General features: G+C 39.0%; 1 protein-coding gene across 3 annotated transcripts in view; it reads left to right on the forward strand.

The window, feature by feature from the left end:
• The window catches only part of ARMH3 (armadillo like helical domain containing 3), a 53,141-nt gene that overhangs the window by 19,306 nt on the left and 17,379 nt on the right, over positions 1 to 16,456 (forward strand). For all 3 annotated transcript variants that reach the window (XM_053450078.1, XM_053450076.1, XM_053450075.1), the window contains exons 13-22: positions 455 to 501; positions 868 to 943; positions 3,376 to 3,469; positions 4,049 to 4,150; positions 5,427 to 5,485; positions 7,126 to 7,191; positions 7,930 to 7,999; positions 9,423 to 9,483; positions 13,259 to 13,347; positions 16,355 to 16,437. In XM_053450078.1, the coding sequence (XP_053306053.1) occupies positions 455 to 501; positions 868 to 943; positions 3,376 to 3,469; positions 4,049 to 4,150; positions 5,427 to 5,485; positions 7,126 to 7,191; positions 7,930 to 7,999; positions 9,423 to 9,483; positions 13,259 to 13,347; positions 16,355 to 16,437 (747 nt within the window). The remainder of the gene's footprint in view (positions 1 to 454; positions 502 to 867; positions 944 to 3,375; positions 3,470 to 4,048; positions 4,151 to 5,426; positions 5,486 to 7,125; positions 7,192 to 7,929; positions 8,000 to 9,422; positions 9,484 to 13,258; positions 13,348 to 16,354; positions 16,438 to 16,456) is intronic.

Raw genomic sequence — 16,456 nt, forward strand, 5'->3', positions numbered from 1 at the left:
GTGTTCTGACACCTTTCTATCAGAACCAGTATTACCTTTTTCAGCAATTTGAGCTACAGTAGCTCGTCTGTTGGATTCACCAACTTTAACCCCCCACGTGCATCAATGAGCCTTGGCCCACTTTTGATAGATACTGACCACTGCGGACCTGAACACCCCACAAGAGCCATCACAATTTGTCCCTCGTCAACCCTTGCCTATTTTTTCATGCTCCTAACACCCCAACTTTGAGGACGAAATGTTTACTTGCTGCCTAATATATCCCCCCCCCACTGACAGCTGACACGATAACAAGATTATCAGTGTTATTCACTTCACCTGTCATGGTTGATCGGTGTGTATAAACATTCATAAGTTCAATAAATTGAAAGATCTGCCGTTTCTTTTAAACCTTTTCTTTTATTGTTAAAACCTCTTTTCCTCTCACTGATGGCATATTTTTTTCTAACCACAGGTGGGCAGCATGTTCATAGCTGATGCGGATGAGAAAATCTCTGTACAGTAAGGAGGCTTAGATTTCCATTGTGTAATAAAGAATATATAAAATGTGTTGAATGTTTTTCTCAAATGGAGTGTTTGAGGGAACAGTATTGTCTGACATTGACTCACCAGAGATGGACTTGGCTTTGATGAATGATCTTTTGTTATGTTTTAGGTATTCTGAAGGAATATTGGGGTTCCCTAAAAAAAAAAAAAAGGGAATCGCCATGAATCTTAAACACCATTCCTATAGATGTGGATGACTTTTTCTTTACTACCATCAGAATGACTGGATTCATCTTCTTAAGAACATTTTAACTAATTAGTTAATTATCTGTTTGTCACTTTGTATTGATTTTAATTAGCTGTCTTTTTTGCCCTCCACAGAACTAATGAGGCAATCTTGCTGGCCCTTTACGAAGCAGTTCATCTAAACAGGAACTTTATCACCGTCTTGGCACAGGTTGGTTGATTTCGTTTACTTACTGTGCTTTATTTCTACTTCAATATATTAAACGGCAAAGAGATACGATCAATGGCTGAATGTAAGTGATTTATTTCCAGAAGGCTAATAAGACCTCAGAGTAAAGAAAGACAAAACTTTATATATTGACACCATTCCCTTTGATACCCATAAGAGAGGTATATAGATGTAATAGTTTGAGGATTTCATGCATTGTTGGATATACCGTATTGGCTCGAATATAGGCCACACTTTTCCCCCCCACTTTAAGTCTTTAAAGTGGGGGTGCGGCCTATATTCGGGGTCTAGCGCCCGACGCCCGGGACATGCAGGAGGACAGAGTGGCAGCATATCTCGGGGGGGGGGGACAGAGTGGCAGCATATCTCGGGGGGGGGGACAGAGTGGCAGCATGTTTTTTTGGTGCTTTTTTTAAAGAAAAAAAACTTTTTCTTTAAAAAAGCACCAAACTTTTAGTGTGCGGCCTATATACGGGGGCGGCCTATATCCGAGCCAATACGGTAATAAGTGTATAAGCGAATAGATCATGCCCAAAAAAAGGTACTATATTTTTGGGGACATAAGAGTCACGTTTTTAGGAACAAAATGCATTTTCTCAAAAGTTTAATACATTTTAGTTTCAGGGATTTTTTTATATGTTTGAGGATTTTTATTGTTATCAGTTTTCCAAACCATGAAAATTTGGAACACTAAATATTAAATATGCATATCCTATTCGTATTGAGGAACTCTTTTAACTAGCTACTCAGTGGCATTACAATGGCACCCAATATATACTGCCCCAAATTTGTATTGATTATTATTTGGTTATTTAACTAGCCTTGAAAAGCCATTTTTGCCTCAGCTTCCAACAATTAAAATAGCTGCTTTCATGGTATTTCTAATGCATATATTTGCCAACTTTGATCTGTAAACACCATGTTTCTTTGGGTGAGTGATGTTTTTTTTTGTAGCATTCATGGTCCTGGCAAACAGGAGATCCATAGCCATGACCGATCAGAAAAATACCCTGTTCTTGGAAGAAAATACAGAACTTTTTCTGTAGATGGAACGAAAGCTGTCTTCGCTTGAGCCCATTATATGAAAGAAAAGAAAAAAAATGTATTCACTAGCTTGAACCTCAGTATTTTGACATATTCACAGCTTTTCATTCTGATTAGAGTTTAACTGCAATGCCTGCAACAGCTCACGTTTGTTTGCAAGTCGCTCTTGGCTCCAGCTGAATTATCATTAACATTACTATTTTTATTAACTGAAAATAAACTGCCTGTAGCGCAAGGACAGGGCGTTTAAAAGACAGTGACATCAGGGTGACATGATGCGAAGAATCTGTAACCCTTTCTTGGCTAATAAAGTACATTTATTATTATTTTTTTCAAACAAAAATTAGACTTGTCAGAATGACAAGCAGACAAGCGGATGTTACTAGATATCAGCTTCTAGATGAATTGTAATGAAAATGATGGTATTTGATGAATGTAACCATTCTGGCTGTCTCGGAGTTAAGTAGTGACAGTAGATCTCATGCAGAATAATGACCTCTCAGTATATACAGTGTATTTGTGTTACTGCGGCCGCACTGCGCTTGGAGTCCCATCTCTGTTATGGGATCGCCGTAGGGCTGTCTGTCCTTGTTGCCAGCTCTGACTCCCCGGGCTGAATCCAGAGGCGACATTGAATTCAGCAATATGAGTCAATGTCATTCATGGCAATAGCTGTAAATTAACAAGTTGAAAGACTAAAAAACGGAACGTGTAGGCTTCTACGGCTCTCATCTGGAAGCTTGGATGTTATATATTTTGCTAATCTGAATGCATTTAGTGCCTGGGATTCCCATATGAGAAAAAGCCAACCCTTTGCATATTTGGGAAAAACATATTTTTAATTGGGGGTCAGTCAATATCTTGAGGTCTCTGCATGCTCTCTGTTTTTGTAGTTGAATATATTTTGTCAGTTTGTATATACAAACACAAAGGTAAATGCTGATCCGTATAGTTATGCTGAAAATACTGGGCTTGCATGATCCGTATCATTCAAAGCAGTCATACAATTGAACAGGTTATTGATTTACCGTTACAGAAGACATTCTATTTTATGCAAATGTATGATATGACTGAATTGCCGAAGTCCCCGGATTCCCAGCTGATGCGTCACTATTTAACGTACAACATCCATAGCAGTGATATATATGCATATATAAACCTTCAGGACGTAACCGACAGCTACATTTGTTTACTTGAAGCAAACCAAAACCTCTGTTGGTATAAAGGAGTTTAACTGATGTTGCCGTTTGAGTTAAACGCAGGGGCAGCTAATGTGCGCTCTGGGCCTCCAGTTCATGCTTTGTACACCTTTGTCTTATAATCTGTATGGAAGGATGTAATAATGTATTGGAAATTCTTTCATTATTTAGAGTCATCCTGAGATGGGATTAGTAACGGTGCCCACCAGTCCAGTCCCCACGACGCCAACTACCCCTCTGGGGACGACTCCTCCTTCGTTGGATGGTACTATTACAATTACTATTGGCGCATCTTTTGTTTGTTTAATTACTTTCCTTTTGAGCATTTTTTGTTGTTTAAATCTTGCATTAACGGTTTAATCCTACGCAGTAAAGTATCCTGTGCCTTTTCTTTTTTGTTCTTTGGAAAATAATGTACATGTGGTTGAGACCAGTTGCAGATTAGAGGCGACAATGTTAATAATCCTGCTTGGTTTTCTATATTGCTATATAATTGGGACTTTCGCTTTAGACAGTGCATTATTTTATGGGAATAAGATAATCATCCCCTTACTATTAGTGAATGCATGGTTTATTTTGGTAATTATTGTGCTTTTAACAGTTCATTGTAAAAATAGAGTTCCCAAACCCCCTTGCATGTTTTTTTTTTTTTTTTTTTTTGCTTTAACATATTTTTTCGCAGGGCATTGAGAACCATAAATCCCATTCAGTCCTCTGCATGATTTTTTAAAAGCAGCAGACTAATAACAAACTTCTGACTATCCTTAAACCTTTATATATGGGTGCTTAGTAAGTATTTTGATGTGATTTGATTCTGAAGTGTGTTTTATGCTCCTTGTTACAGTAATGAGCCCTACAGAGCTGCCCCTGGATGCGGATGTACAGACCAGTAATCTGCTCATTACGTTCTTGAAATACAGCTCCATTGTTATGCAAGATACAAAAGGTAGGAGTTCCGTGTATGTCTCTGAACTCAGGCGTACGGCTCCACGTACCTGTCAGGTTTGCTATTGTGTAGAACAGCTGTTGTATCCAGGTACCCACGCAGCGTTCTTTGTGTAGGACTAGGCATAGCTTCCTTGTTTTGTGCTTCCTTTGACATGTCATGCAAAGAAAGGAAAAAGTAACAGGTGAACTGTGCAAAGTGTCTCCGGTGTTCTTTTTTATTATTATTTGTTACATATTTTAAATGAGCACGTTACCTCACCTAATGCTATAGGAACAAAAACTGCTCCCATGAGAAATATTATAAATATTGTCAGTTGGTAGCTGATAGGTAGATGTGGAGCTGTTGTTAACTTCAGCCCAAGACATCCGCCGATGACCTCCCCCATCATACTAACTAATCTATTCTTCGCACTATGCTTGTGAATGCTTAATAACACAGCTGGAGGTCCCATGCCATGTTTAGGTGGGATGCCGCTCTCTGCCAACTGACTGTGGGTGCTGGGAGTTGAAGCTGGTATTTTTAAGGATTAAAATCCTTAATGGTGTGAATTGTATATTTGGATGTTAGTATGTTTCCTTTTTTGAGAGTCGTGCATCAAATGAAGGTAATTGTTGAGTAGTAAATACTTGTTACTTGTTTTCCTCATATTACCATACCCTTTAAACAATGGTTTTTTTATTATCAGTTTTACTTCCTATTTCTACCGCTACAAATTGTTGTAGATTTTATTAACTCTTCGTGAATCCATTGATTCTCTGGTGCCTGGATGACCTGTTCACTCCTTCTGTATCCTTTGAGGGATTAAATGCACAGAGAAAGACTTTATTCTATTCTCAGCACTGTTCTGGCCAGGTCTACTGACCCCGTCACAGAGCCGTGGATGACCCCAAAGGTACCCCCGACAACACCTCCTCTCCTTGAAAGCAGAAATGATAATGAAACCTGTTTCCTGAGGGATCCTTAGGTTTCCCAGCAACATCCCCTCCGCTAAATTAGAGAAGAGAAGGGGCTGTAATGGTACAGAAATTCTATTCACTGAAAAACACCATTTTTAAAAGGAACAGCTTCAGTTATGGTGGATTAATTTAACTGAGTTCATTCAAATTTCGAGAGTTTTCTAATAGGATGTCTGAAGCTGGGGTATTAGCCGTGGTCTCCCGTATCCTTTTGGCTGCTTTAAAAAACATTATTTAAGACTGTATCACATTTGTGTTAACGCAGCACAAGAATGTTTCTGTTTTTGCTGATTATACACTGTTTTCTCTTATTGCAGATGAACACAGACTGAACAGCGGTAAACTCTGTCTCATCATTCTCACCTGCATAGCAGAGGTAATTGCCAAAATCGGGGGCTTTATTGAGTACCTGCGGGAGTGAGTAACGCTTTGCCCTGCACATTCCCATCTACCACTGAAAGGGTTAATAAAACAGGTGTATTACTTGTTGACAGAAGCCCAAAACATGTCTGCTGATTAAGGCTCTTAAATTTTGGAAGCTAATGAGCTGAAGAAAGCCAATGTAAGATGGCAGTCTTTCCGAGCTAATTAGTCTTGTAAATCTTTCTAAATAGATGCCATGGGTAATGGCAGACTGCCAGGATAACACTGCGTTTCAGGAATTTATACCAGAAACGTGTATGTTATGGATATATCGGCCACTGGTCCAGCAGCAGTTCATTGGGACCTTTCTCTGGTACCTGCATTGGATCATATGGCATTTAATCTACTTATTCCACCATTTATTTATTTATTTATTTTTAACTAATAAACAGTTACAAAATGTATATTTTCTGTTATCTAGTCTAATTTATCGTATTGCCTTGCGGTAAAATAGAATGGCTTAGTTTTAATCAACAAAGAAAATGACTTTACGTATGGTGAGGGACGGATTTCATTGGACAAGCAGCATTGCCACAAAGAATCAGCTCAGTCCCCAAAATATATATTTTACCTAAATCGTAAAATATGCTTCCCCTTTAAACGATCGTCTCTAAATCGTTTAAAGGGGAAGCAGCACAGGTTATATGTTTTTTTAAAGCTTTTGATAACACAATGAAGCGCCGGTTATTGGAATATGACGTATGTTAACATTTTTTTATTTACATTTATTGAGTACCCAACAATGGTAACTTTTCCTTATTGGGGTTTAAACCTTAGAGCAACATGCATTACCAATCCTAACTCCTGCTCAAAGCATAAGCATGAAGGGAGAAAACCTCAGAGCAGAAGTCGAGTGGATAAAGCCAGCCCTTCTTCCCCACGTCCTTGAGGTTGACTTTCAGTCTAAAAATCTCAAAAAACAATTAGTCATTGCCAAAAAACCCAACACGCGTTAAAGGTTGTTTTAGTTAATTGAGTTTAGCTAAAAACGTGGCGACGGTTCCTCATTAAATGTTGTTGATACAGCCATTACTCTGACTGTCCCTAGAACCACGAGAAAATGTCCCAAAAATGTAAATTAAAAATGGGATTTTGTGTATCTTCATCTGGATTAATGCAAGGGATATCCAATCAGTCTGTTAAAGCTAGAGGTTTTATTTTTTACTTGAAAATGTCACATAATGTCTTCCATACCCCTGTAATTTAAGTAATAAATTGGTTTTTATATATATATATCATATATTTATTGAAGAATTGGGGCTTGAGGGAATCACTGACTAATTGATATATTTTCAGTATTTTCTGCGGGGTGGAAATAAAAAAATCTTATTTCCTTTTTATACATGTAATTGTCTTGAAAGCCGTAGCTATTCTGAAGCATTCATGATTTAGAATCTGTCCAGTGTGTATACGGGTATAATGAGACGCTCGGCGTAAATCTGTGAGATTAGAGGCCGCAAAATGTTTCATTCCGGATGACAGCTGCCCAGTAACTCCGAAGCGTCTGTCAGAAAGTAGCACATGCTATCACAGAATGTTGTCTGTTTAGCGATCAGCCAGTAAAGCGCGTCTGCTCTGTGTGTTTGTACACAGGACCAATATGCCAACGCGTTCTTACACGATGACAACATGAATTTCCGCGTAAACCTTCACAGAATGGTGAGTGTTGTTTGTAGAGAAGATGCTCATATGCAGGACCGATAAATATTTGTGCTCAACCTTCTGACTGCGATAGAAGTGTATCCAATCGTGTCGTCGAAAGAAAATGAGCAAATTTAGTAAAGATGATAACCTTTATAGGCTAACTGAATTGCATTATATTGTAAGCCTTCAAGACTATTCCAGGATCTTCTTCAGGCATAATCTACTCCACTGTTGACCTCCTTGTAGCTCACAGAGCTCCTTGAGTTCTGGGACCGTGTCCTATTCCTACGGTTACTATACAAGGATGTTATTTAAATTGGAGAGACACTCTTTGGTCAAGTAGCCATCAGCCAAGTGGTGGGTCGGCTATTCTAGGTTTAATTATATTTCTACAATAGTATTATCCTGAGGTCCTGACATTCTTCAGAACTACTCACGACTTTTTTTTCCCTTGGAAGCAGGCAAGAAGTAACCAAAAAATCCTTTTCTTTATAAGAAATAAGGATTTTAGAGTCACATTTGAATGACAGAGGTTTCGTTATTTCAGGCAACAACATATAATATTAATAAAAACTTTGACCTAAAGAGACTGTTTCTTGCAGCTTTATCTCTCCATTATAACAGAAAATTGCCTTTCTCTAGTCAAGTGTTAGCGAGTGATTAGGGATGTTCAGTATGACACTTTTAGACATCTCTTCTCTGTTTTTGCTTTTAAATCATTGTGTTTTTTTCTGTAATCATAATCCTTTCCAGCCCATGAGGCACAGGAAAAAACCAGCTGAAAAAAGCATCCCATGCCGCCCCCTGGTGTGTGCCGTACTGGGTAAGTAAGTTGAATTCAGTGCATCCATTTACTTGTGACCCATGCTTCAGACTCCCTGGTGTCTAGTGGGGCAGCCGGTGGAGGTCTGTGCGATGCAGCAGGGATGCGCACAGACAACCTTCGCTGCTGCCGGCACTTCCGCCGGGGCTTCTATGGTGGAGCACCGGAAGGTCATGTGATGCCGCCTCTCAGTCATAGAAGCCCAAGAGGAAGTGCCGGCAGCGGCGGAGGTTGTCTGTGGAGAGGAGGATCCGGGTCCCCTGCAGCGCTGCAGGGGTTCTGGATCTTGGTCTTGTAATCAGACCTCTATATAAGACAAGGGGTATTTTTCAGAGCATTTGCTCTGAAAAAAACCTTGTCTTATAATCGAGGAAATACGGTATATAGATCATATACACAGTCTGGAGCCATATAAATGGATAGCCTTTTGCCGAGTAAATATATAAATATTAATGCTTTACTATTTTATCATATATTTATATTCATAAATATATATTTTAAAGATGTATTTGCCTCTAGCTATTTCACGGATTATTTCCCATGATATGCTGCATTTTTCCAATCTCAGTACCCTGTCTTGTTTCTGGATTTTCACTGGGCTTGCTGGTTCTTAAGAGCTTCTCTGCTGGATGTAACCCCTCGGGTGCCTCATTTCTGCTCGTTCTCCTTGTGTCAATGGGTTTCCAACTCTGAAAAATGCTCTCCTGGGCTCCATCATTCAATTTCAGCTCAGCCCAGAGACACAAAGCATGGTGGATGGTGCCGTGCTGTCATGTTGGAGGTTCACAGCACATCGGCATATGCATAAAACTAAATTCCGTTATTACAGAGGGACCGCTCATTCATTTCACTCGGGGTTTTAGTGAAAGTGAAAATAGCCGAGCAAGCTGAGGCAGACGTGCCAAGGAGCATTGTCTATAAATAAGTATTCGGAACAGCTTCCTATATATCCTTCTGGTGCTTGCAACGACGATCTGGAAAGGTTATGTGCTTCTGAAGAAGAAGATTACAGCAGGGTCTGATGAATTGCCGTCAGTAGGGAACAGGCAATCACGGTGGGCACAATGGCTTCTCGTGCTGTGTCTCTGTATTGGGCAATGAATGGTTCATTCACAGAAACACAGGTAGGCTTGATATAGACTCCCGTTATTTTTAGCTGCTTCAGTTTCCATGGAGATCATTCACCTCCTCTGTTGGATGGAAGCTGGGAGTTTATGACTCTAATGCTTTTCTGAGATTGTCTTACATTTTAAAATAAAAAAAAGCAGAGCACGGGTCATATATATAACTACGAGGCAAGAATAAAAATGAAAAAGTACAGCCCGTGCCCCTTTGTTCATTACCGCATGCCATACTGATATATCCCTGTCATAAATATAAGGCTTCTCTTCACAAACTAACAAGCACTTAATTGCTTTTCTAGATTTGATGGTGGAATTCATTGTGACTCATATGATGAAGGAGTTTCCTATGGATCTCTACATGTAAGTAATACAAAGTTGCAGTGAAAACTCATATTGGAGTCAGTGGTCAGGGGGCTAGAGGTGGCTGCGCTTTCAGATATATTACAAGAGCTCTGCCAGCAATTGATTAAGGATGATATATGAAGGGATTTAACAAAGCACAAGAGGGAAGTTTGTTTTAAAGAAGAAGAGGTGTTCGGAACATGCCGTAATAGAACACCACGGGGTCAGAGGCTACGATGTAACAGAAGGACATTCGTTCTAACAACAATGTCCTAGAACGGTGGTACAAACTCCCAGGAGAAGTGGTAAAGGTCAACACAGTATATACGTAATGTAAATATGGGACGTGCGCTACAGCAGAAAACACTTTAATGTCGCTGACACCCCTACTATAAAGCAACGCTCATTAAAGCAATCTAAGAGTTAATTAATATGCATTCTTCCAAAATGATACTACTTCGTCAGTGATCTGAACTTTCTTGCTGCTGATTGGCTGCTTAAGCTGCGAATCAGTGGTGGTAAATGACTTCCAATGAAATCAGTGGAAGAATATGCCTGTCACTGGTTAACAGCTTATTCAGCCAATCAGTAGCAGTAGCAGTTCCCAATGAAAACGAGAAGACTTTGCACATGCGCAGTCACATGCGCACTCCTCCACACAGCGTTCAGAAGAGCCAGCGCTGGAGCTGACTGCAGGCGAGTGCATCATGCGCAGGGAGATGCATCTGGCTGAAAGCATCACACATGTGTAATAAGCGTCCCGTGTAATCGTTGAGTGAATTCAATAGTTTGATTATTTTTATATTTTGCTGCCTCTCCCTCACATATTTATTTGCCTTATACACACACTACCTTTCAAACATTTGGGCTCACTTAGAAATGTCCTATTATAGCTGGAAACGGCTGATTTTTAATGGAAGATCTTCATAGGCTTCAGAGGTCCTTTATCACTCCCATCACTCCTGTGTTCCACGTTGCGTTGGCTGATCCAATTGGTCCAACCTAATTGGTTGTTAGAAAACTCTTTTGTGATTGTTATAGCTAGTGATTTCCTTGTTTTCCATGACTCCGAACATTTAGTGGTAGTGTGTGCGCGCGCACGTCTCTTTAATTCTCCAACAATTCTAGTTTACTGGTTATTAGACTTATTGACCAGTAAAAATGATCATATAGCATCAATATGTAGCAGTGACAGATGGCAGCATATAATGCTCCGCGTACGGCAGGCACTATTGCGTGGAGTGTGTAACAGATGGAAGGCGCTCGTGTGTGGATTACTTGACATTGGGGGTGCAGGAACCAGAAGATTTGCGCAGTAAATGGAAATTAAAGGCGAAGTCCCATGGTCCAATAAACTCCCTTTATCTGCAGACCTGGAGGGGCCATTGTCGTTAGCCATGTGACATTTTGAGCGACTTTCCCTGCTCAACCACCACACTGAGCTGATTCTTTATGTTAATGACGTCTGTTCCTCCATAGACTGGCAGTAATCATAGATTCCTGCGGGGTGATTAAAACCGAGCCATTCTGCTGTTTACCATAGTCAGTGTGATAGTGAGTCAGTGTGTTTGTTTAGTCGATTAGGCTCACATAACAGAGCTAACAGATATACACATGACAAATACGCAAATATTATCTAAAAACTAGAACCATTTTAAAAATAGCAATAAATTAGTTTGGAAATGTGATACTTGTATTAAAAATGTGCTGGGCGTTCCTCTTTAAAGAGCAATAATTCATCACAAATGGATGTAGAGATAGATCTAAAGGTAAAACTGTTTTGAATGGATAGATGTCTGTTTATAATGCCCGTCCCATGCATGCTTACGTTCCCTCATTGTGTTTAACCTCTACCAATTCTGTTCCACTTATGCGACATGCCTCTGATTGCAGAAGCCTATTCCTACATTTATAAAAGTCCCTGATCCTCGTGCCCCTTGATACTTTGAAGCTGTAGTTAGTTCACGTTCTAATATATGGTAGAGATTTCACGAAGTGTTTAAATAACATATACATTTGAATTCATATTGTAATGGGCTAATCTTTCTGGAAAGCGTAGCCCAATAAACCACTTCTGAAACTTATCAAGCCATTGCAAATACAACTATTATTCTTTTTGGGTAATTCTACATAACACTATCCATGTTTGTGACCGGCATTGGAATCTCCGCTCAAACCAAACTCCCCCAACTTGAGACACAGCCGAGTTCTCCCCAGTTTTACGAGCTCAGAGAAGCCTTCGTTATACCCTCACTGTACAGGTTTTTTATGGTGAATATATATATATATATATATATATGGTGATATATATATATATATATATATATATATATATATATGTACTTACCATAGGGAATAGAATATATATATATATATATATATATATGTATTATGTTATTTTTTTAATCGTCAGAAGTTCATATTCAGAAATATTTCAGGTTTGACACCTAGGAGCCGGTAATGGTTTGAAGAGGGGTTTAGTTTTCTTTCCAATTCTATTCTAATGCATATTCTGTAACACATGTAAGTGTGTGAGGTGACTGTAATAAGCAGGATGAATTATTAACACTAATGATTGTAACCTAAGAGTAGAACCTTCACGCACCCTCCATCTGTCTTCATCCCAAAGAATGACACGTCTCTTTCCAAATGTCTTCTGTGCTGCTTTCACGGGTCGAGGTAAAAAGTACAGCACATATATCAGCAATAACGATTAAGTCTGTTTGAGCTTTATAAATTATGCCGTGAGCCAGGAATCCACATAATTCTCAGTAAACGGAGACCATGTCCTTTAGGACAGTATTTAAAAAGGAGAAGTGGCGATATTATGTATTCTGATACTGTACGTCTATAACTGTATGCCTGGACTCCCCATTATCCGTTCAATTAATCGGTATCTCTTTAGTTTCGGGGGAAGCAGTGACAAACAATAGTTAGATGGAGACTTGTGTGTCTGTGTCAGTAATGTTCCAGACACAGAAAGATGCCCTTTCTTAGGGAAATAAACAAATACCCCTTTACCAGTAAGCATATATCTGCATCTATTCATGCATTTGGATGAATCCCTTTGAATCTTATGCCTGTGAATTCAGCAAGCCCTGGAGGTGAGTGTTTGGGGATTTTCATACATGAACGTTCAAATGTTTGGGGTTACTTAGCCGTTTTAACGTGTCATTGGAACACAGGAGTGATGGGAGTGATAAAGGGCCAGTGGAACACAGGAGTGATGAGAGTGATAAAGGGCCATTGGAACACAGAGGTGATGGGAGTGATAAAGGGCCATTGGAGCACAGGAGTGATGGGAGTGATAAAGGCCTCTGTACACCTATAAAGATTTTCCATAAAAAATTGGCCGATTCCAGCTAAAATAGTCATTTACAACATTAATGACGACGTGATGTATTCCTGATCAATTTCATGTTATTTTAATGGATGAAAATTGCATTCACTAAATAATTCTGCATAAGTGTCTGTGTCCAAAAACAAATGTATTGAAATATTGCGTGGAAAGTGAACCTTAATCTGAAATAATGGTAATTTGTCTATTCTGTTTATTTTCCAATACTTTACAAGTAATGTCAAGACACAAAATATTAACTGGTTTAAAATTGCTGTTCCATCTACTCTGCTGGAAATGCTCAATAATCGTGGGGCACAACGGCTTCTAAGGTGCTGAGACCAAACGGTGAAGTCTGTTAGGAAGGACACGATTCTTTTATACCCGCCAGTCTGGTTAATTTGAACTAGAGAGCACTTTTTCTTCCATTCAAGTTTTTATCATTGTTTTTTCCAGACGCTGTATTCAAATAATCCACAAGCTTTTGTGTTATCAGAAGAAGTGCAGAGTGAGACTTCATTACACTTGGCGAGAACTTTGGTCCGGTGAGTAATACTTTACAATGTCCAGTAGGTTCTGCAACTAACATTTATTTTAATAATTGATTAGTTGGCTGATTATTTTTTCATCATAAAAGCCCCAGTGGAAGTGCTGGGCGGCAGTGGAGGTTGTCTGCGCGCATTGCACAGATGTCCACCGGCTGCCAGAGAGGAGGATCCAGGCCCTAAGTAGGTAGTAGAAGAGCAGGAAAACTAGAAGTTGTTGGTGTCCGTAGATCCAATTCAGCATCGTCTTCCTCATGCGCTGGCACCGGACCCCTTGTACAGGATTAATAGGGCTTCAGCAAAAGCATTTAAACCTATTATATAAAAATATAGAAAATAGTCGTTCAGAAGATATCCTGAATAATGAGTATGTAGGTGTCCTGTGTTTAAAGGGACAGAATATTTAGAAAGATGTTCTTGTACCAGAACCAGTTTATTTTCAGAAGGCTTCTGTTTCTTTTGTTGCTCAGAGCCTCAGCTTGTCATGTAACAGCCAGTTTAATTTCTTCTCCCCCCCCCCGCAGCCATGAACATTCGCATGTCCCTTTAAAAAAATTTTACCATCAAGTATGCTGAAATGCATGTCCCATTAACTCCAGTAAAGAACATATCACAGTCCAGTTTGCATGGCCTCCAGTGCATCTTGCCACATGCAAATGTATGCGTTCATTTATTTTTTTTATAGGAATTTTTGTGTTGGAGTGTAGATCCAATTGTGTTGGACATGATAGAGTAATGTGAGAGCCTGTCTGATAATTTTAATGCAGATATACAGTATCTCACAAAACGGAGTACACCCCTCACATTTTTGTAAATATTTTATTATATCTTTTCATGTGACAAAACTGAATAAATGACACTCTGCTACAATGTAAAGTAGTTAGTGTACAGCCTGTATAACAGTGTAACTTTACTGTCCCCTCAACACACAGCCATTAATGTCTAAACCTTGGCGACAAAAGTGAGTACACCCCTAAGTGGAAATATCCAAATTGGGCCCAAAGTGTCTATATTTTGTATGGCCACCATTATTTTCCAGCACTGCCTTAACCCTTAATATATATACACACACACACATACGCATGCACGCACGCACGCACTTTTTATATGACTTTATCTAAGCTACGTGTAGGGCATCCATAACTAATACCAGTGTGATTATATATGGATCCAACACTCTTCTCTGGAGGCTGTCATTACTATTCATTTTCTGTCTGTCGATTTTGAGTAATATTCAACAGCAGTAATGAGCCTGCTTCATCTGTTTCTGTCCCATGTTTATTTTTCAATCAGTCATCCAAGTTGCTTCAGCCAATACCAAATACACTAGTCAATGACAAGATGAATTTTAGCCAATTAGTTTGTCTATGAGGTTCCCAGATGGAATTAAATCTTCATTATTTCCAATTAGGCTCTTGTCAATAATATACATTTTGAATTATGGGACAACAACGACCGTTTACTGTATGCAGATAAAAACAGAATTCATTAGTTTATGCATGTTTGCAGTTATAACTGAAATGAGTATATTCTGTAATTTCCAAAATTACTTATAATACAAATATTGTGTATTATATTTATTTTCCTATTGGTTGTCAACAAGAATATTGTTGTGTAGTATGAAATATATTTTATATCATCCTCTATGATTTCTTTTTTGTTTTCTCATGTCATTTAAGAATATTCTTTAACTTAGACTTTTTTAATGAATATTTATTTTAACACTTTACAAAAGAGCTGTACGGCCAAAATTATCTTTATCCAAAGCAGCAGGTTCCGGGCCCTAAGAATCTCTTTCAGTGCATGTTTTGGAAAACATAATAATTATGTTGATTCCTCCATTGATAAACTATGCATAACTAATTTTAGCAGTGGCTTAAACTCTGCTCCTGGTTTTGGTTATTGAAAATACATGTTTAGTATGGTTTAGGCAATCTATTTGTAGGTTGAAGTCTGTAAAATGATGATGGTTTATTGGAGCCCAAGATGCGTTACTTCTGTGTGCAGATTGTGAGATGGTCCCAGAGTTGCAAAAAGTCTCTGAAGAAGAACCACAGTAGATTAGTCCCTACCTCTTTTGGAATCAAACCCCTAGATATAGGATCCCTTCCTTCACCAGCCAATAAGCCAGTAGGAAGGATGGATCTCCTTGGCAATCCTTCAAAGAGGGGAACATCTGAAGTCATCAAAGGGAGATAGCAGCCGTCCATACAAACTGGGGGTCCAGTCAATCTGTTATCCCAGTTCCAAAATAAATTCAAAACCACAGAAAAGTGATTATGTAATGGGCACAAAGCAAAAAATAGTGCAGTAGTGGAGGGGCTAAAAAATGGGGACCAACTAAGGCCCCAGCCCTGACCATACAGTCTACATTTCCTTCTGAAGCTAGAAGTACTAACTTAAAATGAAGCTCATGAAACCCCATATCTGGCCCTGATTTCCCCCTCTTTCTTTTCATAAATGAAGGATAAAATTAAAGATTTGCCACTTCCCAACAGTCCATGCAAAGGAAGTGATGTCATTGTGTCTCCAAATGAGTTTGAGTTGCTTTCTAATTGCTATTGGATCTATGACTGGGCCCCATTATAACAACCATTTACCCCCTTCTGTACCCAGCCCATTTTCCTCTAGCTCTAGAGATCAGCAGTGTCTGTACCTTCTCTCTATTTCATTCAATATGTTGTAATTCTGTTCAGCCCCTTGTTAGGAGCCCTGCCGAATCTGTAGGTGTTTTATAAACAAAGCCCAAAAATAATCAAAAGGTCACGGGGGCCCCTGCTCTGGGTTTCATTGTTCTGGAATCAATTTGTCGATTCTCTTTAGAAACCTTCAAACAAAACCCCTTCAAATGAAAGCCAGAACATCCAAACACAGGAGTCATATATTTAGAATGTATTTGCTTCTAGAATACCTTCACGTTCCGTGTTCTATACTGCCATGCTACGGCTTTTGCAAATATTTGATCTTTTGTGTGTGTAAATTGATTAATGTATATGTTTTATTTCAGCGCTGATAAATCTCTTGAAGTTTCTCATGTCTAATGAGACTGTTCTACTAGCAAAACACAACATTTTTACCTTGATTCTTATGGTAAGTATCAAGGCTGTGT

Source organism: Spea bombifrons, chromosome 11 (genome assembly GCF_027358695.1).
Source record: "Spea bombifrons isolate aSpeBom1 chromosome 11, aSpeBom1.2.pri, whole genome shotgun sequence".
In the NCBI taxonomy this organism is placed as follows: domain Eukaryota; kingdom Metazoa; phylum Chordata; class Amphibia; order Anura; family Pelobatidae; genus Spea; species Spea bombifrons.